This window comes from Ursus americanus, chromosome 1, assembly GCF_024610735.1.
Source record: "Ursus americanus isolate L20-20 chromosome 1, mUrsAme1.1.p, whole genome shotgun sequence".
Taxonomy (NCBI): domain Eukaryota; kingdom Metazoa; phylum Chordata; class Mammalia; order Carnivora; family Ursidae; genus Ursus; species Ursus americanus.
The window spans coordinates 48,820,250-48,843,148 of record NC_142127.1 but is presented as its reverse complement, the minus strand read 5'-3'; the positions used below and the strand labels follow the sequence as shown (position 1 = coordinate 48,843,148).

The window sequence follows — 22,899 nt, the reverse complement described above, 5'->3', positions numbered from 1 at the left end:
AGAAGCACAGTCAAGTAGACTAGTCATTGAAACAAGATTGTGGTACCAAGGATAGGGTTTAAGAGAAATCAAAGAAGGTCCATCCATAGAAAATTAAGCCAGAAAACAAAAAGATATTTACTGACTCTGAGCCTCTTTGTCTTTCTGCTTGTTGCTTGGTCTTCTTAAGCATTAGAGCCTGTGGGCTCGGCTCAGACCATGCTTGCTGAAGAGAGATTCCTACATTGACTCAGCCAAGTGATATGGGGAGACTTTATCATTGATTAGGGTGTTTGGGCTGAACACCAATGCTGAGGACTAATCGGAATTCTTGCTGGCTTAATGATTTAGAAAAGCTCTTTGCAAGGATGAGATAACAATTGTACAATAAGACACAGGTGAAGCTACTAAGTTTTAATCACGGGGGAAGCAATCAAATTAATCACTTAGTGGTAAAAGAGGACAAAGAGATCCTGGAGGACCCTCAGGATATATCTGCTGGTAGAAGAATTTTGTTTCCAAAAAGAATATGTCCATTTTCCTTGGGAGGACCCTTGAAATTTAGGAGGAAGACCCTTGGAAATCATGTGTTCAGTTACCATCACCTCTGGAGGTCACAATCATGCTTTGGTTCTGCTCTGAGCCCCATCACCGTAGCAACCAACACTCCCTCATGTCTGATGGCCTGATAAAGGAAGAAGAAGAGAAGGATTCCTGGTTTAGCCTGTGCTGCTGAGTGTACCCAAGAGGCAAACTCATGATGTGCTTCCAACATTCTTGAACAAATGTGGTATCAATAGTGCCACTGATTTTTGGAAATGTGGGAATGGCAAAAATGTTTGCATGGTGGAGAGGTACTGGCGGCAGTGTGTGTGCTGGAATTTCACGATACCAAGTGAGAAGGCTCTCTGGGAAAAGGCAAAGACCAAATGGAATCACACGCCATAATATCAGAACCTTATCAAGGGTTAGATGAAATCTGAGTTGGAGTCAAGTCAGTGTTAGATGGCCAGCAGGAACCACATGCAGAAGGGAGAAGGAATGGCCTTGAAGGTCAGGGGGTTGGTCCACTTCATGATTTAAATTAATTTAGGTCCCAGGTTTGTATGAATTAGTGATGCTACCTAAGGACCAGGAACATGGCCATTACTCTCAGTATTAGGAGGAAGAGTCTCCAGAGTTTGATCATGAGACCATTTAATCTCATCTGTTTCAGTTTCCTTATTTGAACCAGGTACCCAGTTCCTAAACCTTCTTCCAGTTTTGTTCAATAAATACATATTGAGTGATTATTCCCTGCCAGGTGGCATCTTATGTACTGAGGAGATGAAGATGGTACAGCACCATTCCCAACCCTGAGGAGGAAGCTTACTAGGATGAGTCCAGCATCTGCTTCTTGGTCTTGCTGCATCCTGTTTGACAGTCCCTGCTGGGGTCTAAAGGGCCAGTTATCCTACAGCTAACACCATGCTTCTCCTGATTCACGGCTTTAGTCCTGACATCCTCTTCTGGAAGCTGATAGATTGGTCCCTGGCTGTTGATCCTCAGCCAAGCCTGACAAATGGGCTAACACAGTGTTCCCTGTTTCTGACACCTCTCTGATCCTGCCTTCCCATCCTGGACCATGTTAACAACTGGGAGTCTGCCTATACCCAAAGCCTTAGAGAAGGCCTTGAAGTTCACCCTAGAACAGTGGTTCTTAACTGGGGTCAGGGAAAACTCTGGGGACCCTAGGAAAGCTATGGTCCCTCTCTCCGGGAAGAAGATGAGGATATGGACATCATTTTTGTATTATAGGAGATTCTCCTCTTGCAACCTGGACTCCAAGTTAGGTACCCTTTCCCTAAATGACAGGTAAAGTAAATAGAGCCAAGAGATCAAATGTCAAATATGGATTCAAAAGAAGCTGGTTAGATGCTAAAGTCAGAGTATAAGATGACATTTCAGAATCAGAGAATAAGAAGCTAAAACTGCAAAAGGCTGTGGGGTGAAGTTAAGAACCTGGGATTGGAAACAGGATGGTGATGATCACGAGTGACGGTAAAGGAGAGTTCAGAGACTTCCTGTGTTCTGAGTAGGGTAGCAAGTCTGCCCTTTTTTAGTGGTTCAACTCCACTTCTTAGTGGAATTCATTCCAAACTAAGGCAAACTGTTAACAAGCTTTATTTCTCTTGTGGCAGAGTCTGCTGGTTGCTAACCAGTATCAATTTTCCCTTGCTTCGTTCAATTTTCTTCAGGGTTGCAATCCACCTAGATCAAAGATGACATTTTCTAGCCTTCCTAGGTGTGGCCATGAGACTAGGTTCTGGCTAAAGAGATGCTATGGGAACTGTTGTGTGGAGCTTCTGAAAAGGTTTCTTAGAAGGAAAGAGTGTGTTCTCCTTTTGGCCGCTTGCCCTCCCTCCCTCCTCTCCTTTCTTTCCTCCATCTCCCTATCTTCCTTCCTTCCTTCCTCCCTTCCTTCCTTCCTTCCTTCCTTCCTTCCTTCCTTCCTTCCTTCCTTCCTTCCTCCCTCCCTCCCTCCCTCCCTCATTCCTAATTCTGGAAACATAAGTGATGGCTAGAGCTCCAGCAGCCAGCCTGCACCATGAGGTGATTCTGAGTGTGAGAGACACGTGTTACAATATGGATTGGAAAGTCACAAGGAATCTGGATCCCTGGTGACTGTCAAACTGGGAACTTCTTTAATGAGAGAAATAAATAATTTTCTATATGGAGTCTCTAACTTTATATTCCTCTTAGATTTCTCCTTCTTACAGATGTGACAGGTGACCCATCTTCACCTTAAAAGATAACATGTCTGAGGGGAAACTTAGTGAGCCCTTCTGGTGCCCAGAGATGATGAGAGACAGAAACAAAAGAGGGAGCCATCTCAAATAGCGACAGTGACCTGTGTAGTGGCTGCCTCTCCTGGGTGTGTTCGCTGCGCCTTGCATACACTGGGCACGTAAGACTGGCGCCTTCTCCAGTCTTCAGAGCCTCTCTGTAGGATGAATATTATTATCTCCCATTTTCTGAAGAAGGAACTGAGGCTCAAAGAAGTCCAGTGATTTGCTTTAAGATCTCAGTATGTTTCAGAGTCAGAATTCCCAGGCTTTTTACCTCCCAACTGCTTTTCTATGACAAATGAGACCTGCTTACTGAAGGTTCCTCTCTAATGACCTGCCTAGCAGTACAAAATGACTGATAACTCCCAAAGAAAATTTCTCCTGTGTAATTTCTATGAAAATAAAGCACAAGATACTTGAAACCATAACCTCATAACAAAGGGCTGTGATAGATCTGCCATTAAGATTATGTACTGTCATCAGGGGCTTGAGGGAAGGCTGTTGCTTGCACTTGGGCGCTGCTCAGCCTGCACTATTGTGCTCGGGAGCCCTGTTTTGGAAGAAAAGAGCTGGACATGCCATGGGCAACTACGTATTTGTGAAGTCTTCTTAGGGTCTTCACTGGGTCCTTGCTTGGAAGAATAGATCTCAAAGCTATATGCACAGGCAGGTGTAAAAGGCTGAACATCAATGCTCTTTCTATTTTCTGTCAGCAGTCAGGTACCTTATACTTTGCCACTTGAATTGGGAGACCGGATAGTTCTTTTTGAAAGACCATACTGAGGAATACAGTTATTCCTATTACCAGTGCCACCCAAATGCAACGACAGTGCAGGTCATCAAAATGAGCATATCACTAATTAAACCCTACTCTGCCAAAGAAAAATCCTTTTGTCATTCTTTCCCAAGTTTATTTTGAACACTGTCCCCAATTGGAGAAGGAACTGTCCCAAGGAAGCAAATTTCTGCATCAGTTTCTGACAGTGTTGCCACATTTCATGATCTTCCAGGGGAACAGACTTAGAACAATTTCTAGATAATAGTTATTACTTCTTCAGACAATGCCTTGTCTCTAGAACTGACAGAAACTATTTCACTATTTTAAATAACCTTCTCTATTGATCTGCTGGAATCAGGTCATATTTTATAAATATCCACTGTGTTCAGTACAGCTGCAATTACTATGTGCCATTTTGTTGGACTGGCCTTGACCTCAGATGGCTGGGACATATTTCAGTGTTTCGTGGCTGAGCTGAGGTAAGAAAAGAGTAAGGGACTTGATTTTATGAACACACACAAAAATGAGAATTTGTGAGATCGCTCTGATTGAAGAAAAGCCTTTTAGGAGACTATCTGGTCATGAACGGTTGAAAAGAGTGAGTTCCTTTTATTTACCTTGAGATTGGGCTCTATCCAGTAGGAAATTGCCCCTGACAATCCTACAGCACACACACCTCAAGACGCCGGGTGAATTCAGAGCCCACGTTAATACGAGTACTTGGTCTTTAATAGATATATACCTTTCCCTCTATTCTTCTCATTTATTTTCCAAATAGTTAAGTTCTTTGAAAAGTTGCACTTCCCAATTTAAAATTGTTCCTTAGTGTGAGATGCTCCAATTAAGCATTAGTGTCTTTTTTCAAGTTATAATTAGTACGTTACGATGTCCGGGCTTGCTGATATATTTTTGCCTCACAAATCTACCACAGCAAAGGTGGCAAAGGCAAGCTTTTTGTTAGAGGAGGCCATATAAGCAATTGTTCTTTGACCCCAGTTTCTCTTGGCTCTTCATAGCCTCGGTGTCCCGACACAGACACTCCGTGAACTTAACCATGACTTGCAAACAGGGAGCATGAAAATCATTTTTGTTTCCAATCAATTTAATCTTTTGTGCCTTTTAGCACTAAAGGCTTCACTTGTCACATCTGCTTTTAAAAATTTGTCACTGTTGTTTTAAATTAGCAAACAAAGCAGGAATCCTTAATTAATAGAAACTTTTCTTTCTTTTTTTTTTTTTAAGATTTTATTTATTTATTTGAGGTAGAGAGACAATGAGAGAGAGAGCGCACAAGCTGGGGGACAGAGGGAGAGGGAGAGGCAGACACCCCACTGAGAAGGGATTGGATGCGGGGCTCAATCCCAAAACCCCAGGATCATGGCCTGAGCCAAAGGCGGAAGCTTAACCCACTGAGCCACCCAGGAGCCCCAGTAGAAACTTTCCTGAATGTAGTTTGATATTTTGAGTCACAGCATTAAATAGCTTTGGAACACACGTGTATCAATGTATATATTTTTTTAAAGATTTATTTATTGGGGCGCCTGGGTGGCACAGCGGTTAAGCGTCTGCCTTCGGCTCAGGGCGTGATCCTGGGGTTTTGGGATTGAGCCCCGCATCCAATCCCTTCTCAGTGGGGTGTCTGCCTCTCCCTCTCTGCTGGGAGCCTGCTTCTTCCTCTCCCACTCCCCCTGCTTGTGTTCCCTCTCTGGCTGGCTGTCTTTCTCTGTCAAATAAATAAATAAAATCTTTAAAAAAAAAAAGATTTATTTATTTGAGAGAGCAAGCGCACACAGGGTGGGGGAGTATAGGGCAGAGGGAGAGAGAGTCTCTTAAGGAGACTCCGTGCTGAGCATGGAGTCTGACTTGGGGCTCGATCTCACAACCCTGAGATCACAACCTGAGCTGAAACCAAGAGTTGGACGCTTAACCAACTGTGTCACCCAGGCATCCCCAATGTATAATTTTAAAGCGATTTTTCAGGTTTTGTGACTGGTAGTAGTTTGTTTAGAAAAATAGAATACCTGGGAACTTTAATAACTTACATTCTATCTTGATGTCAAATGGCATCTCTCATTTTAAACGATCCCCCCTTTCACCTAACTTCACTTTTCAAATCTACTTTACCATGAACTTAAAAAGTGGATGGTTATTTTCTAAGTACTTCCACAGTAACTAAAACCCATATGATTATTTAAAAAATTATTGTTAGAAACTTGTTTTATTATTTTCCCCTGGATACTTTAGTAGAACGTGGTCCCGTGGGCTGTGGTATAGATAGTGCTAAAACATTATCACAGTGTTGAGAGAAGAGGCATTACTCAGTAGGCTATAATGACCCTCCATCAACTTGTAACCTGTCCTTGTCTCTAAAAAGGGCACTTCTGTGTAGAGGAAATTGTGGGGTGATTGCAAGACTACCCGGGAAGTACTTGCACCCCAGGACCTTGGAGTCAGTTTCATAGAAATTTATAAGAAATTGGAAACAAATGAAAGGCCTTGCCAACTCAAACAAGTATGGAAAAAATGTCAAATTCAGAAAAACAATGAGTTACTTTGAAAGGAATATATATCACTACCAGCTGAATTTTGTTTTACAATTTTTAGGTAAGCAATAGGTTGATTGAACTGGTTTGTGGCTCTCTGGCAACTTTAACTGGGAAGGAAATATGCCCTAAATGATGAGGACCCCATCTGCTTAGACGGGAAAACGGACCAAGATCATATTCCAAAACATGACCTCTTTAGATACCTCATTAAGAGACATGGAATCTTTTACATGAAATTTCACTCTAAATTCTGAAAGCTAGAATTATTCTTTCTCATGACCGTGCTCTTATTAAACCACATTATTCATTAAAAATATCTTACTGAGTACTTACTATTACATCAGAACTGTGATAAACCTAAAACATTTTAAGAGAAAAGATAACTAGGACAACTGTAATAAAATTATTATGGAACCATTGGAAGTGGACTTTTAAAGCAACAAGCCATAATCATATGTCATGATTGCTTATATGAAAATAATATGTGGAACTTACATATTGGTATTGGCAGTTGATGTCAGCCATTCGCCAGCTAAACCAATGATATCCAGTCCAGTGGAGAGCTGGTTGAAAAATCGAGGATGACCTGGGGAGATGAGTAACAGGCAAGCATCAAGGCAAACCCAAATTTTTCAAGCTGTCTCCAAAGCAAAACGCTGGCCATACTGATGGTGCCTCTATCCCAGTAGTCTAACAGGACAGCCCAAGGATCTTGGGACAGGAAGGGTGGGTTGATCCACGCTATACTAACCTTTAGCATTAATGATGTTCCTCAAACTTATGCTTCTGAAGCAGAATGATTTTAAAGTTAAAAAAAAAATTCTATGTCATGAGACTAATTATCTTTCCAGTATCTAATGTGTTGATTTTCAGATGAACTTCCCTGTCATAATAATTTTTTGAATTACAAATCAGGATGTGGTGGTCCTAGTTTTATCTATAAATATTCCAACTTTTAATTTAACATCTTGAGGATTCAAGATCAAGTAAATCAACATTTACCGTTGGAGGAGAGCCTGCAGGCCTCAGAGAGGGTCTGTGGCTCTGTGGACCAAACCAAGCCCGGGGAAAGTGCCAGCTCTGAGGCTCATGCTGAGGGCATGCCCTCCCTGGATCCCTGTGTCACTCAAATATGATGTCAAGCATTGGTGTGTTTTGCCATGTATAGTCAGGTGACCATTAAACTAAATTTATTGCTGAGATGACCTGGCATTTCCTCTGTGAAACAGAGGCAAATAGAGCCTCCTTTATTCATCAAGTTGTTAGTAAAATAACTGTTATTACTGGATAACTCTAAAACCCTTTGCAACACAGAATATGCTTTAACAGGCTTTGTTCTCAGCAAATCCAGGATTGTTGCCAAGTTTTGGCCAACTCGGCGTTCACAGGAAAACTCAATCCCACATCAGCAGGCTTGGCTAGACTGTCTCGAAGGTGTCAATGCAATAGATTATCTAGGGGTGTGTGACAGAGAACTGGTGTTAGAGAGATATGCTGACTGCTGTGTTTCCAGTAGAAATTGCTTTTGCCTCTGAAATAACTATCAGAGAGCTAGTGTTTGAATGTTCCTGGTCTGAGACCCCTCTGTGAAAATGTCTATTCTTCCTTGGATGTAAAGGAGACTCATTTAAAACATCCAGACTATGACTTCTTATATCAGAATATACTAATCACTGCATCTCAAGAGTCCTCAAAAAAATAAGACTGATATTCAGGGGAAAAACTGAGAGAAGCATAAACAGTAAGCTTAGTGTAATTATGGGCCCAGATTCCAGACATTCATAGATTACTCTAAATAGCTTAAACTTATCCACTTCATTCTACTTTGCTCAGTGCCAACAGAATCTATGAGATCTCTTGCAACGTAACAAATTTTGTTGATATCCATTAAAAAATATGCAATATCTGTTTGAAAACTTGTAACAATAAGCATTTCAAGACAAGACTAAATATATATATATTTATCATAAATAAATGGAATCACACTGTTTGACAATGTATCAAAACCACTCAATATGGCAGAGACAAAAGATGGACAAAGATAGATAGATTGACACAAATGCCCTCAAATAAACATGAAACAGTATCTCTTTGTCCATAGAATATATAAAGGAAATGAAGTTGTCTAAAACCTTACTTTTATCTTACGACTACAGCATTATCCCCCCAAAATCTTTTTTTTTAACATTTTATTTATCTATTCGACAGAGATAGAGACAGCCAGCGAGAGAGGGAACACAAGCAGGGGGAGTGGGAGAGGAAGAAGCAGGCTCATAGCGGAAAAGCCTGATGTGGGGCTTAATCCCATAACGCCGGGATCACACCCTGAGCCGAAGGCAGACGCTTAACCGCTGTGCCACCCAGGCGCCCCTATGCCCCCAAAATCTTATACCAGAATTTCTATCAAGTAACAAAGTGACCTATTTTAAATTTCAATTTCAACTCTCTATATTCAATGAAATAACAGATGATAGATGTGGTACTAAGTCAGGTAGGGGGGAAAAGAGTTATTGTTCAAAGTTAACTTTTTCAACAAATTAACTTCAAGGAAAAAAATGGAAGGGGAATCTATTAAGAGACATACTAAGCAATTACAATGTGGAGGACTTGCTTGGATCCTGACTCAAATGAATTATAACATTCATGAGACCATTAGGAATTTGAACACTGACTAAATATCTGATATTAAAGAACTGTAAATTTTGGATTTTTTTGATCTCACAATGATATTGTGGTTATTCATTCATTCATTCATTCATTTTTGAAGATTTATATTTTATTTTAGAGAGAGAGAGAGCACATACACGAGTGGGGTGGGCAGAGGGAGAGGGAGAGAGAATCTCAAGCAGAGTCTCCACTGAGTGTGGAGCCCACCACAGGCTCGATCCCGTGACCCTAAGATCATGATCTGAGCTGAAATCAAGACTCAGCCACTTAACTGACTGAGCCACCCAGGCACCCCAAGTGGTTATTTATTTTTTTAAAGAGTTCTTGAAGGGGTATCTGGGTGGTTCAGTTGGTTAAGTGACTCTTCATTTTAACTCAGATCAAGATCTCAGTGGGCAGGGGAGTCTGTTTGAGATTCTCTCTCTCTCTCCCTCTGCCCCCCCTTCTAAAAAAAATAGAGTTCTTGAGAATGAAGAATATTTATGGATGAAATAGTGTATCTGAGATTTGCTTCCATATAATAGAGAAGAGGGGAGGGGAAGTGGTCAAAGTGAAACAAAGTCGTCAGGAGTTGATACGAGTTGAAGCTGAGTGTTGGTTACATAGGGTTCATTATACTCTTTTACTTCTGTACATGTTTAAACTTTTCTGTAATAAAAAGTTTAAAAAAAAAAAAACTAGGGAAGTTGGTATAGCTACTGTGATTGAGGGCTGACCAGTGTCTATGTCAGGTCGTGAAGAATCTATACATACTGGTTCCTTTTTTTTTTTTTTTCAGAAATATTTTATTAATTTGTAAAGAAATTTCCAAATACCATCATCCCTTCACAAACTGCACCCAGCTTAGTATGTTTTCACTATTAAAGCCCAATTCATTATTTTGGCTAAGTATTAATATCCTTTAAAAAAAAAAAAAGGACCTTCCACTGTGGGTAGCCACCTGTGGGGTTTACCCTATTGCTCTGATCTGCATCGAAATTAGAGCTCAGCAACCAGCAGCTGTGTTCTCATATGGCAGCAACGGTCTACTTTCCCAAGGTGAACACCCTGAGATGCAGTGGCAGGTTTCACAAGGCCTGAGAGATGGTGAACTCTATAAATGTAAATATTTGCTTCCAGATGCTGCGCTGATGAACAAGCTAAGAGGAGTCCTACCCCAGACTCATAGCAGTCCACGCTCCTGTGGCCAAGGGATGCTTTCATTTTGTAGGCAATATGAGCTGTGCGTTATGACAAACCCATGTATTTTTCTTTGGAGGACACTATTTGGAGCTTTAATGATAAAAGTACATGGTCTCATCTCTGAGAAAGGGCATACAGGGAGGTATGACAAAATAAAAAAACACTGGACTAAAGCAAGTCCAGCTAAGACATAAAGGGAGAATCTGGACTCTTCTTTATCCAGCTATAAACACTACTTGATCTCCATCAGGAATAGGTTAGCCATCAGACCAAGGGGAGCCATAACTAAGTCGATGAGTGTGCCTTTCTTTAAAAATCAAGCACAGACTTTATAATATAATTAAGTCTTATCCATCCTGCAGTTATTTCAGTAAGCTACACTTATTTCAATGGCATTGGCAGACCTCAAAAGCTGTTTGGGATTCCTTATTTAAAAACGCCTCTTTGGCCTCATTATTCCATTGTAACACTTTGTTTTTGACACCCAATAGGCTTACTCAGCTCTGTCACCACCAAGCTCCCTAGTCTTCACCTTAAATCTATTTTCAGATGACTACCAAGGGTGAGAGGGATAATAAAGGAGAGGGAGAGAGAAAGAAGAAAAAAGAACAAGGGGCTACCAGGGGCTCCCCTGTGGTGGCAAGTATTCCATGGACTTCCAGTTCCTGCAGAACTGTGTGCCCAAGAGCTCGGGAAAGCCAGGCTGCTGGGGGGAAAGACAGCAGCAAGAAGAAACTGTTGCTTTAGTTCTAGGCTTAGAAACAGCCAGATAGAGATCCAAAAAGTCCTTGAACCTGAGGCACCTGGGAAGTAACCACTTTGGCCAGGACCACGGATTAGAGAGGGTTCCTGTAACATGAAAAGGAGGCAAGTGGGATTCCTCAAGGCCCCCTGTCAGAGATAGGATTTAGTGACTCAGAGCGTCTAAACTGCAGAAGCTGGAGTGTGATGCAAATGGTGTGTATATATGTGACGTTTTTGCCTAGCCAACAGAAGGTGCCGTGGGTAGAATTGTGTCCCTCAAAAAGATATGATCAAGTCCTAACCCCTGATTACTGTGAGTGTGACCTTACTTGGAAAGAGGGCCTTTGCAGATGTAATCAAGTTAAGATGAGGCCATAACTGATTGGAGTAGGCCTAATCCAAAGATTGGTGTCCTTATAAGAAGAGAAACCTTGGGACACATTCACAGGAAGAAGGCCAAGGGAAGGTGAAAGCAGAGATTAGAGTGATGCATCGACAAGCCAAGGAATGCCCTCGACCGCCAGAAGCTAGAAGAGGCAAGGACAGATCCTCCCCAAGAGTCTTCAGAGACGGCATGGACCCGCACAACTAAATTTCAAACTTCCAGCCTCCAGAACTGTGAGAGAATACCTTTCCGTTGTTTTGAGTCGCCCAGTTCGTGGTAATTTGTTACGGCAGCCCTAGAAAACTAATACAGAAAGGGAGGGAAATGGGCCCAATTCTCCTCAGTTTTAGGGACCGGCAAGGGGTAGGATTTATCAGAATGAAATAGGCATGAAACGGAGGAGAGAAAAGAAGTAGAGCGCAGGTCATTCTGCTCTTTTTAGATTGTGAATAAATCCAAAGAATGAAAACTCTTTATACAGAACTTGACAAAGCACCATGTGTTTGTATTTTTAAATTTATGTTGACGACAACAAATGATGAGCTTTTGCCTGGGTTGGGCCTTCCACCCACGGCCATGGCCACGGCCACGCCCACACCCAAGGTTGTTCGGTGGCCACTGAACACAGGGCTGCCTTCCCTCACACCGTTTGTGCTTCACCTTCCGCACGGGTTTGCTGTCCTCAACTGGCAAGGGTGTGACGGAGGGCAAGCCTCCCGCCGCGTGTCCATCTGGCTCTCACCCTTACCTGTACGGACGCCGTACTTGAGGGTGTCTCTGCAGTCAACCAAGATCTGCTCCAGGGACTCGGGGTGGTCCGACAGCTCCAAGTTGAAGCCCTCCATGCCTTCCAGCAGCTGGTGCGGGTGATGGAAGTCCAGCACCTTGGTGGAGCGATCAAAGGTCTTGCGGACATAGTTGAGGAGTATGTCTACCACTTCCAGTAGGAACTGCACGGTCTGCTCCTCACCATTCTTAGCCGGAAGCAGATCTGGGGGGGGAGCCAAGAAGCAGTTATCGCCTGGCTTGTGTCTAGACTGCCTCAACCCAGAAATCCCTAGTATCAGTCACAGTATCTTTACAGACCTAATTTATCCCAGGTTATGTATACACATGGAGAATCTGGTGAGTGCAGGGTATGACTCCACTTTTTTCCCCAGAAAAATGCACGTATATCTACACACACAAGTTTCACATATACTTTCTGAAGGTTGACAGACTTTCCAGTAGTTAGACTGCTCATAATGGAGAGCTTTGAGAAGCCATGAGAAGCCTGTCATGGCTGTTGCCCACGTGCAGGCTGACTGGGCACCTGTCAGGAGCGTGGTGGAAGAGGCCTCTGCCCTGCTCCCCCGTGACCAGCTGTGTCCCTCTACATCTGTTCAGACACTGGCCTTCTGGTTGGTCATTACGATATACTTGATGGTGAGGGCTCTGTGGGTAGAGGCAGAGGTCCCTCCTGCAGAGTGGTCCTCTGTAGTGTCCTTAGGAAACAAGAGCTCGAAGATGGGGCTCAGAAAGGTGGGAGAGGGAACTCCCACATCTCTCCCTCTCGACTTCATGCTTTGGATGTCTGGGAGTGACTTTGGGTTCCAGCCTCTGGTAGGCAGAGTCAGGCTGGGTTAACCAGGGAGGAAAACTGTAGGGGGTCCCAAATGAAGTTGTCAGTCATAGCTCAATAGCAGATTGGCTGTCCATGATGCTATGTGTGGATTCCCTGGATTATCTCTGAGGTTTTGTGAAGTCTTATTGACTATTTGGGTCTGGCCTCTGTGGCCTGTGGGGAGTGGAAGGGGGCAAGGGGGGGTTTACCTTCAAGCTGTTCAGGAGAGATGGGGAAAGCTCCTCCTGAGACCAGAGTTGTGGGGACAGCAGTAATAATGAAAGATCTCCAAAAGGAAAATGAGTTTCAGGACAGTACTTGGTTGTAAGTCCCAGCTACACAGCTTCCCACAAAGTGATTTTGTCATTGTTGCCAACATTGGAGGATAAATGCTATTATGGGAATCACTGGATTTTCTTATATGTAAGATTCCCTCGGATTCTGAGCGTCTATGAGACCGTATTTGTCCCTGCATGTGTCTTTGAAGTTGACTGCTTTTACTGACGGCCCTCATCCAGCTTCCAAAATGATGAAGTCCTGAGCCGTAGAGAAGAAGGGAGTATGTTATATTTAAATACTGGAAAAATAGTTTCATGACAGTTTGGAAAGAGTCATGATAGTTTTGGTCAAAGAAGTTAAATTTCAGGAAAAAGTCAAGAAACCCAACAAGAAACCTACTGGATGGTACTGGACAGGACCAGGGAGGGTTGGGGAGTGTTGGGAAGGTAGGGGTTGGAAACTACCTCGAGCAAACAGATTGGAGAAGTCGGTCTCCGTGCGCCGGAAACGGCCATCCCTGTCACTGTTTTCACAGGAAAGCAGGTTCTTGGAGGACTGCCTCTCCTTGAAGGCGCTCACAAGCCGGCTCTTCTCTTCCAGGCTGTTGGTCCTTTGCAAGAAGCCTGTAGCATAAGATGCTGGGTCAGAGGGAATGTATTAAATTCCCAGTCTAAGAGGGTCAGCTGCCAGGCCAGATCCACTGTCCAAGCAGGGTTCTTGCTCCTCCTGAGAAGAAGCTGAGTATCTGCATTTTATATATAAGGGCTTTGGCACTGCTGGCCTTCAGGCAGGGAAGGGGCAGTGCCAAGTGTCATCAGTGGCACAGACCCAGTCATGCAAGAGAGAAAAACAGTAAGCAAAGCCCATTCTCCTCTCTGAACATGACTCTGAACTCAGAATTAAGTCAATTGGACAGCTTCCACTCCAGTAAGCAGCCCCAGGATGGGGTTTTAAGGGGAAGGACACAATCGGAGAGGATGCTGCTGGCACTGGGTTTATGGGCTGTGCAACCGGAGGAAGGTGGGGGTGAGGACCAGCAGAGGGAGGAGGCAGTGAGGACCAGCGCGGAGGGTTAGGGAAGATGCTTTCCTCGGGCACCAGGTAATGCTCACAGGGTTGAATGTAAGTGTAATTTTTCCGACCCAACCCTGAAGTGCAGCTGTCTCCATATAACACCCCCTCTCCTTGAATAAAGGTGTTGGGGAAAGAGACAAGGAAGCCTAAAAGCTTATGTGTGGTGACTTCTAATTCTGTAAATACTTACTGAGCACCTATTGTGGAAAAGCCCTTTGCTAAACATCTAGGCCAGGGGACAGATAAAGATAAATGAGACGGATCTCCTACCTTCCAGGAACTTACAGTTTGGCAGACGGTAACCCATGTTGTAATAAAGCCAGAAGGCCATCCCAGAACCCCACAGAGCCGAACTCCCGAGCCCAGGGTGGGATACAAAGCACCTCAGCTCTGCCCCTCAGAAGGCGTAGAAATCTGTCCTATCTGAGGTGAGCAGCGCAAACACCGCCAGTGGCAAACAGAGAAGCAGGCTGAGGCAAAAGGGCTGGAGACTCTGCCAACTAGGAGCACACTCCTTCCCTTCGTACCCACACCCATTCCTTCTGGGGCTCAGGACCTGCTGACCCACTCCTTCCCTCAGCATCTCCTCCAATTATACCCCAATCTTAGCCCAGAATGCAACACACTGAAAAGAAGAGCTGTCTTTGTAGATACCAAGATCCTTGGGGAGTCATGCACATTACAAGACAGGCTTGGAGGAAAGTCCCAGGAGGTTCGAGGAGGGGCAAGTTAATCTGGGGAACTCAGCTTTACTTCCCCAGGACTGCAGTTCAGTGGCAAGAGGTGGAGGAAGGAGGGACACAGGGGGAAGCCTGCAGTGATTGGAATCCTCCCGCACACAGGAGCAGGGTCTATTTTTGGAGGGAAGAATAGGAAGGTAGAGGCACCAGGCCTTTCATTGTTCCCAGCGCCTTGTAAACTTATCACTAAAGCCCCGAAGGACAGCAGGAGGGAGGTAAGACACTATAATAAAGATCCACACTTGGATGTAAAGGCGAGGGTTTGTATCCTTTCCCTCACCTTTCCCCCTTTCTGAATTTCCCACACAACCCTCAGAGTCCAAAACCAGGAGCCAGTACTCATTTGCCAGAGGCATGTAGGAGCACCTGGCTCCTGAATTGCAAGATTGCTCCCCTGCTCCTGGAACAGTGAGCTATGGAATTTGCCAGGCTGAAAAGACCAAATCCATGTGGCCTAATGGAGGTGAGGTCCTGCCAGCTGAACTCCTACTCTTTAGGTCTCTGACCTCTGGTTGGCTCTGACTCACTCCTTGGGACAGCCTTAAGTCTCTACCTTGAAACGCCTTAGGAAAGCCTTTCCTCTGGGCAGCAGGACCTATGACCTTGATTTAGGCTTTGGATATTATCTCCAAAACTGACACAGGCAGTCCCAGGAGTATCCTGATAGGAGTGAGAGATGACAATTATGACACAACTTGGAATCTGCATCTCATCCCTGGACCACACTGCCTGGAGTGCGCTAGGAATCCGTATTTCCTATAAATCCTATATTTATCTTTTCAACAACATGCTTACATTGCATTATAAACTGTGTAAAAACCATTAATTTGCTAATATAAACACTTAATGTATATTATTATCAGAATAACACTATCTTGGAAGGTATTTGTTTTCTAAAATATTGGAGGTCTCAAAAAAGGTAAAGGACCAACATCTCTCTTGGCTCTGAGAGGCTCTGGGAAGAAATGTATGCTTCTCCCAAGAAGACCAGGTGGTGGATGACATTGAAGTCAGTGCTTTGACAACTTCCCTGGCTAGCCAGGGGTCCTGGAAGCAGGGGTCCCTGAGACTGAAGCAGACTGTATTCTCTCTTGCTCTGCACACCACCTGTGAGGACCTAGTTTCAGCAGTGAGTGACTGATAACCCGGCTCAACATTCCCAAGAAGCAAAAAGAAAAGCAGAGGCAAGCCAAAGCTGCATTTGACTTTGGTCAGCTTGTTGCACCCTGGCTAGCTTTAAGGGGAGAACAGGAAGCAAGCCCTGTCATGACTCCTCCTCTGGGAGGAGGGGAGATCCTGAGGCTGGTTCCTCACCCCTGCCCCCAAACTCAAAGCCTACGGGGCCCATTGAGTGGGGAAGAGTATAGGGAACTAGAGAGCACTTGGCTTGAGTAAGTTGTTTCCAACCGTGTGTATGAGCTATGCATGGTAGAAGGGCACCCAGCCAAGGTGGTAAGTGGGGGCTGAAGCCCAACCCCCATGCTTTTGTTCCACAAGCTATAGAATGGAATTGCATCTACCTAGAGGAAGGAACTTTTTTTTTATTTTTATGGGCTGAAAATACCTTGCCAGATCTCCCCTGCCCCAACTTCTTTTCATTTCAAGAGAAGCCAGAAATACAGAATATTTGAAGTCTTTCTCTGTTTAAAAGTTGTATGGCAACTGACACAAAATTAAACACACACACACTGCATGGGCTAAATAAAACAGCTCATAGGCTGTAGCTGGCAGCCAGTTTGGGACCTCTGCATATCTAAGTGATGGAAGGCCAAGGACACACTGGGAAGTTAGCAGAACCCAGAGCCTCTGCATCTCCTTCTATTTAAGTCATGTCGCCATGCTTATAGCTACCCCACTCTACCTCTTGGCTAACCCTAGGTTTCTTCTACCTGATTATTTCCCCAGGGGATTCTGCCTCTGAAGCAAAGGGTACCACTAGTGAGACCCAGAGCCTTCTTTGCAGCTTTCTTTCCTGGCTTCCAGGCAAGGGAGGTGGGAGAGGGAGTGGGAGTTGAATCTTGGCAAGGCACTGAAGATGTTTATGGGGGTCACCCAGGGCAATGGATTTGGAGGTGAGAAGAGGACAATTAATTCCATGTTGTCTTAATGTGAAAGGTCAAACCAACCTGGAGAGTGTGGAGAAGGTCCTCCAGGCTCATGAATGTCTGGGATGAAAGGAGTTGGGGTGTCTGTGAGTGGAGGGGGTGGCCTGTGGATTCAGGTCCAAACCAAAGACTGAACTTTGGAAAGCCAGAGTTGGTCCAAGGCAGCCAGATGTTTCGTTTCCTTTCAGAATCAAATCTAGCGTGAAGCCTCCTAACCTGTGCCCCTCAAAGCTTGCATTTTAGCAGAAGGCAACTTCCCCCTCAACAGACTACCAGCCCTTTCCTCCTGTCAAACAGGTTGCAACTTTCCTGAAATTAGTGTTGGTGTGTGTGTGTGTTCAGAAGAGAAGGAAACTCTCTGAGGATGGAAGCCCCCAAATGTTCAAGAGCTCTCCCTCATAAGTTGATGCAAACTCGGGGACCCCTATTCCCGGACCCATCGAAGCTCAACTCCTTCGTGCCCGTTTACCCTTTAGGGGCACTTAGGGCTTGTCTCCGGAAGGGGCTGTTAGACCTTTTTTCCCCTAACTCGGAAGGGGGCCGCAGGGGACACGGCCTGCGGCGCGAGGCCGGGCACAGAGAGTGCGGGTGGACGAAAGTTGCGGGTCAGGCAGGCCCAGGACCGCGGGGAAGGCAGCCCTCACCTCAAGCCTCCCCCACCCTGCGGGCGACAGCGGCGGGCGCCCCGGGCTCACTCGGTTCTGCTTGCCCGCCCGCATGACAATGACGGCAGCAGAAGCCGAGCGCCGTGGCCGCCGAAGGGACCGGGCGCGAAACGCGCCATTAAGCCGGGAATGGCGGCTGGGGGAGGGGGCTATTCATAGAACAAAGCTCTGCCGCCTCCAGCTGCCCCCGCCCGCGGCGCGGCCCGAGCCTAGCCCCGCCGGCCTCGCGTGCAGGGGAGAGGGCCAACCCCCGCGCCGCCCCGCGGCAGAGCTGGGCTCTCCCTGGGACATGGCTGGGTCTACGAGTTGAGCAACGCTTCCTCACCTTGGGTCAAGGGGACAGAGCCCCAGAAGCGTCGGGAGGGCGCCTCGCGGCAAAGCGGGGAAGGGAGGGGGTTCCCGGGAGCCGCTAAATACCGCCTGTCCGCTCCGGCCCCAGCTGCCGCCTTCCTCGGGCCCCCGACGCGAAGAAGCTGGAAGAGCAGGCCCAGCGACCGCTCAGGGGCCGGCTCGCGCTCCGGCGCTCGGGGCTGGGGCGGGCGTACCCTGCGCCCGCTCCGCCGCTATCTCCCTCGCGCAGCCGCTGACGGATGGCTCTTTAATAAGCCCCTCGTTAATCTTCCCCCGCCCCTCCACCCCCTGCCCGAGGACGTCCGTATTTTCTGGCCCGATAAGGCTAGAGATTTTAGACGGTGAAATGTAGCAAGGAAAGCAAGTCCTCATTGTTCAGCCGGAGCCACTCAGCTGTGTCCCTTCGAACAAATCTCCTTTTTTCCTTTAAAAAAAAAAATGACATCCCTTGGGCATTTTCATTTCAGACCCTCACGTCTCCGGAGAACGGTTCTTTCTCCTCTCCAGCTCCCAGATCTATTTGTCTTCCTCTCTGGCAAGTCATGCCCGACATCCCCTTTCTCCTCTCGCGGCCCCACACCCCCGCCTGCCCCCTTTTCCTTCCCTCTCCTTCAAGGGCAAGCTCGGCAAACCCTCCAGCCCGCGCCGCCCTCACCTCCCCCAGGAAGGCCACTGAGGGCTTCAGGCAAAGAATGAAAGAACGAAATCTGAATCCGTTTTGGTATCTCGGGGCAAATTCTCAAGCTGGGGAGGCTACTTTCAATGTACGCTGGGGGGGGGGGGACGACGTGCCAGCCTCCCAGTCTGGCGGAAACCATGCCTTAGGCCTGCTGTCCAGGAAAACCAGACCAGTTCCTGTCTTCTACCAGACCTTCCCCCACGCAGGTAGATCGGCGCTGAAGCGGGCAAGAAGAGCGGGGCTGCCGCGCGGGGGCGCTGTGCTCGCGCTCTGCGCCTAGACAAGGAAAGCCCTGCCATCTCTCGGTAGTCCCGGACTCCGGCAGAAAAGGTACCCCCCAGCCGGGTCAAGGGAAGGCGAAGGAGGGTTAAGACTTGTAGAGGGGCGTCTCGCCAGGCGTCGGGGCTGTAGGTACTTTAGAAAACCCAACCCAAGAGCAGGGATCTCCTCCCTCTTGCACCTCACTCTCCCAAACCTTCAAAACCCGAGAGCTGCGCCGCCCTGCTGGGCCCCAGCGGGCCCTTCCACTCACCGCATATCTTGAGCCCCAGTTTTCTGGTGCATCCATGGGCCACGCCGCACCAGGTGTCGTACGCTAGAAAGCAAAAGAGGTGCGATCAGTGAGGTTCGGAGCGTGCGGGACCGGGTCGAGGGCAAAGGTGTTCTGGGGAGGAGAAGGCAGGTCTTTCGCCAGTGGTCCTCAATAAAAACTCCTTCCTGAAAAGAGCAAGAAGCCAGATCCGTGGGACGACGGGCAGACTCGTGCCCCTTCCTGCTCCCACTTTCAGGTATAGAATGGTGTCTCTGAAAGGCCGAGCACCCATGCGGCCCGCCAGGCCTTCAAGCAACCCCGGCGGGAGGAGCCGGAGAGGCGAGATCGGAGTGGGCCACGTACAAAAGACCCAGCCGGGCGGCTCATGTTACCCAGCACCCACTCGCCAGGCCCTGTCCCTTGGTCCCCACCCTGCAGACTCGAAGGGCGACCACAGCAGCCCGGAAAGGGAACACAGAGGCATCTGGGACCAAAACGTCTCATAATTTCTTGGCGGGTCTCCAGCCGAGTGGCAGCTTAAAATAAACTGGCATGAAATGGGGTCGCGGAAGAGTTCAGGAATTAATTGGGTGAAAAATAGTATTTGACTAGATGATCGGGCTCGCATGGCTGCTCTTCAGTCGGACCCAGAGTCGGGAAACAATAGTGCGCCTCCGGTCCTCATCCCGGATCCCCTCTTCCCAACCTGCCCCTCATTAACCCTTCCCTCAGACGTCTCGGGTCTGGAGCAGGCGAAGGCGAAGGGAAATGAGGAGCCTTTCCTCCGGGTCCGAACGGCAGACCTAGGAGCCGTTGTATTTTCCTTCTTTACCAGGCTGTTCTCAAACTCCTCAAGGGTCTATCCTGCCCTCGAGGGGTTCAGCTTGCAGGAAGGAGCACGGGGGTGCCTGTGGAGCCCGCGCGCGCTGGTGCGGTGGGCCCAGCGCGAAACTCCCTTCGTATCTCTCCAAGCAAGGCGCTTCCAATCACTCCCATCCCCCACCCCACCCTGGTCCGAGCTTTCAGCTCCGCGCGAATGTTGGCGGCGATAAGGAGAGTGACATCCATTAAACCGAGGCGCAACAGAGCCCCAGCGGGGAGAAGAAATAGACCGACGTCAGTGAGACAGCGTGTCACAGATGGAGTTCCTGCCACAGACAGGAAATCGGTGCGAAAGCAAAACCCTTATAATAATACCTGGCGGGTAAAGAGCTGTTTCCACTCAATAAAGTGCTTTCGCTTTAAACAGCATCTCAGCTAATCCTTAGAACAACCCTATGAAACAAGAAGAGTGTTCATCTAAGACTCATTTTACAAATAAAAACATTGAGATTCAGGGAGGTTAAGCGAATTTCCCAAGGTTACTCAGCTAGGGCATTGGCGTTCAGACCCAGTGCACTGCCTTTCAGAGTTGGGGGTTACAGTAATAAAGGGATAGAGGGATGCTGAGGGGAAGTGAAGATCCCCTTTGGTGTATCGAAGGTTCAGAAGACCACGTGGCGAAGGGCAGGGAGAAGGGGTCGCTGGAGCAAGAGGCTGAGTACGGTTGTGCGGATTGAGCAAGGCCACCTCCCAGGAGACCTTGGAGGAAGAGAGAAGCGGAGCCGGCTGGGCAGGCGAGGGTGTGTCTACAAGGGAGGACGAGAGCGGGTAGAGAGCTTGGGGTGCGCATGCAGCCTAGGGTGCCCACGCCTCAGCTGGGTTGCTGGGGGCGAGCGACGGCGTTCTCAGCACAGGTGTTGCACGCTCTTCCCAGGCAGGGTCCTCGACTATCTTCCCTCTGCCTCGGTGGCTTCCGGGCGCGCCAGGCCATGTGCGAACTCAGGTCAGCGCCTGCACCGGTTCTGGCCCTGAGGCTGGGCGAATGCGCTCCACCGCGGGCTGCCGCCGGGTGGTAACGTTAACCCGGTGGGGTGAAATGGGGGCAGGACTCTGAGGCGGGTGAACACAGCGGTCGCCCTGCCCTGTCAGGCAGCAAAAAAAAAGGGGAGGGGGCGGGAAATGTGGAGAGGTCTGGAAAAGAAATCCATCAAGGCCAGAGCAACAGACAAAGGCGGGCAGGCCTCGCGTTCCTCCCGGCCTGATCCGGCCAGCTCGGCCGCCAGTGCCCGGCTCACGTGCCACCAGGGCTGGCGGCTCTCCCGAGCCCCTCTTTGTTGTGTGGGTAATTGTAGCTCGCCTGGGGGCGGGGAGAGGGAGCTGCAAAGCGAAGTGAAACGCAGCCTCAGGACTTAAGGCCTCCGGACCGGGAGCCAATGGTAGCGCCAAGGGACTCGAGAGAGGGCTCCCCGGATAACGTTCCCCCATCTTCGTTGATGGGAACAATTGACATTTTCTCAAGCTAATAGAAAGTGCCATAAAAGCATAGCAATAAGCCATCCTAACCACACTGCCATTCCTAAGCCCCTCTTATATAGAAAATCTGGGGCTGTTACTTCTGGGGCTGATGGGGGGTGGGGAGGACTCATTTCAATAAAATTGGAAAAAAAGAAAAACAATTCCCTCATCTCCAGCCTTCTACAGAAAGGTAGGAAATAAATCTGAATTAAAGACAGATTCTGGAAATGTGCTGAAGAGCACACTGAGCTAGACGTGGGGAAGCATAGAGCCCTCTTCCCCCCTTTTATCTGGTTCCCCTTTTCTTCTCTTTTGCCGACCTGTCAATTGCTGACAGATCTGCCCGGGAGAAAAGAGAAGGGTGCTCTCTCCTCCCGCCCTGGAAAAGCTTCTTGCCGCTTCCTGGCTCCCCACCTCTCTCCACTCAGGTTGCTGCCCGCTCCTTTTTTTTTTTTTTTTGTCTGAGATGTAATTAATTGTCTGAAATGTCGAGGCTCAGTCTCAAAGCATTTTATGCACCTTTCCCGCCCCTGGCTTCTCCCTCACTCGTCAATAGCTCGACGCAAATTTGGAGCAATTAGGGACCCCGAGTTTTCTAAAAGCTGCAATTAACGTCGAAATTTCCGCTGATTATAGACTTCGAGCACAGCGCAGGAGGAAAAGAGGAGGGGGTCAGATCTTGGCTCAAAGAGAGCTGGAGACAGAAAACTCTCTATTCCAGCCGGGACTACAGTCTCCTCACACCGCCCTCTGCCCTGACCCCCGTCGTCCCACCAAGCCAAAGAAACCACACACAACAAAAACAACACTCTCGCCGCCCGTCCCTTCCCCGAAGCGAAGCCAAGGATCGCCGCTGCTCGAACCTTGCGTGGTTCCCACTCTCCAGCGCCCCAGAATCATCTGGCATTTCTGGCAGTCAAACGACCTCTGGCCGAGACCCAGGTCAGGGCCCCATTTCTTTCCAGCCTCCATGGTCCCCGCGCTCCCCCTTCCCTTTCCACCAGCGCAGCCTCCGCACGTCCCAGCGCCCCCATCTTCCCCGCAGTCCAGTTAATAGGAAACTGGGGCAGAACCTACTTGTGGGGCGCAGGTTGGTAGTATTGGGGTCCGCTCCCGCATTCGAAGAGGTTGCGGACGAAGAAGGGGTAGAAGACGCCATCAGCTTGGTCGTCCCGGGGCCTCTGCTGTCCGGGGTCCTCGGCCAGTCGAGCGCAGGAACAGGCTGCAAAGAGAAGCTAGAGCAGTGCGGGGAGGGCTTCCGGAGTCCGGCGCGGGAGGCCACTGAGCGGCCGGGGGCGCGGACGCTCCCCCCAGAAGTCTGGGCTTGGGACAGAGAGGCGGGAGGAAGGGCACCTAACGGGCTGAGTCGGGGTGCGCGGAGGGGAGGAGGAGACGTGCGCGCGAGCTCTGGGACTCCGGCGCAGG

At 47.9% G+C, this 22,899-nt stretch overlaps 1 protein-coding gene across 1 annotated transcript in view; it reads right to left on the bottom strand.

Moving 5' to 3' along the window:
• The window catches only part of GAD1 (glutamate decarboxylase 1), a 39,376-nt gene extending 16,685 nt beyond the window's left edge, over nt 1-22,691 (bottom strand). Inside the window, exons 1-5 of the mRNA XM_045780019.2 lie at nt 22,552-22,691; nt 19,138-19,200; nt 13,456-13,614; nt 11,858-12,100; nt 6,627-6,717 (exon numbers count right to left, since the gene is read on the bottom strand). Of these exons, the coding sequence (XP_045635975.2) occupies nt 6,627-6,717; nt 11,858-12,100; nt 13,456-13,614; nt 19,138-19,200; nt 22,552-22,633 (638 nt within the window). The 5' untranslated portion in view covers nt 22,634-22,691. The remainder of the gene's footprint in view (nt 1-6,626; nt 6,718-11,857; nt 12,101-13,455; nt 13,615-19,137; nt 19,201-22,551) is intronic.
• Between the last annotated feature and the right edge of the window lie 208 nt (nt 22,692-22,899).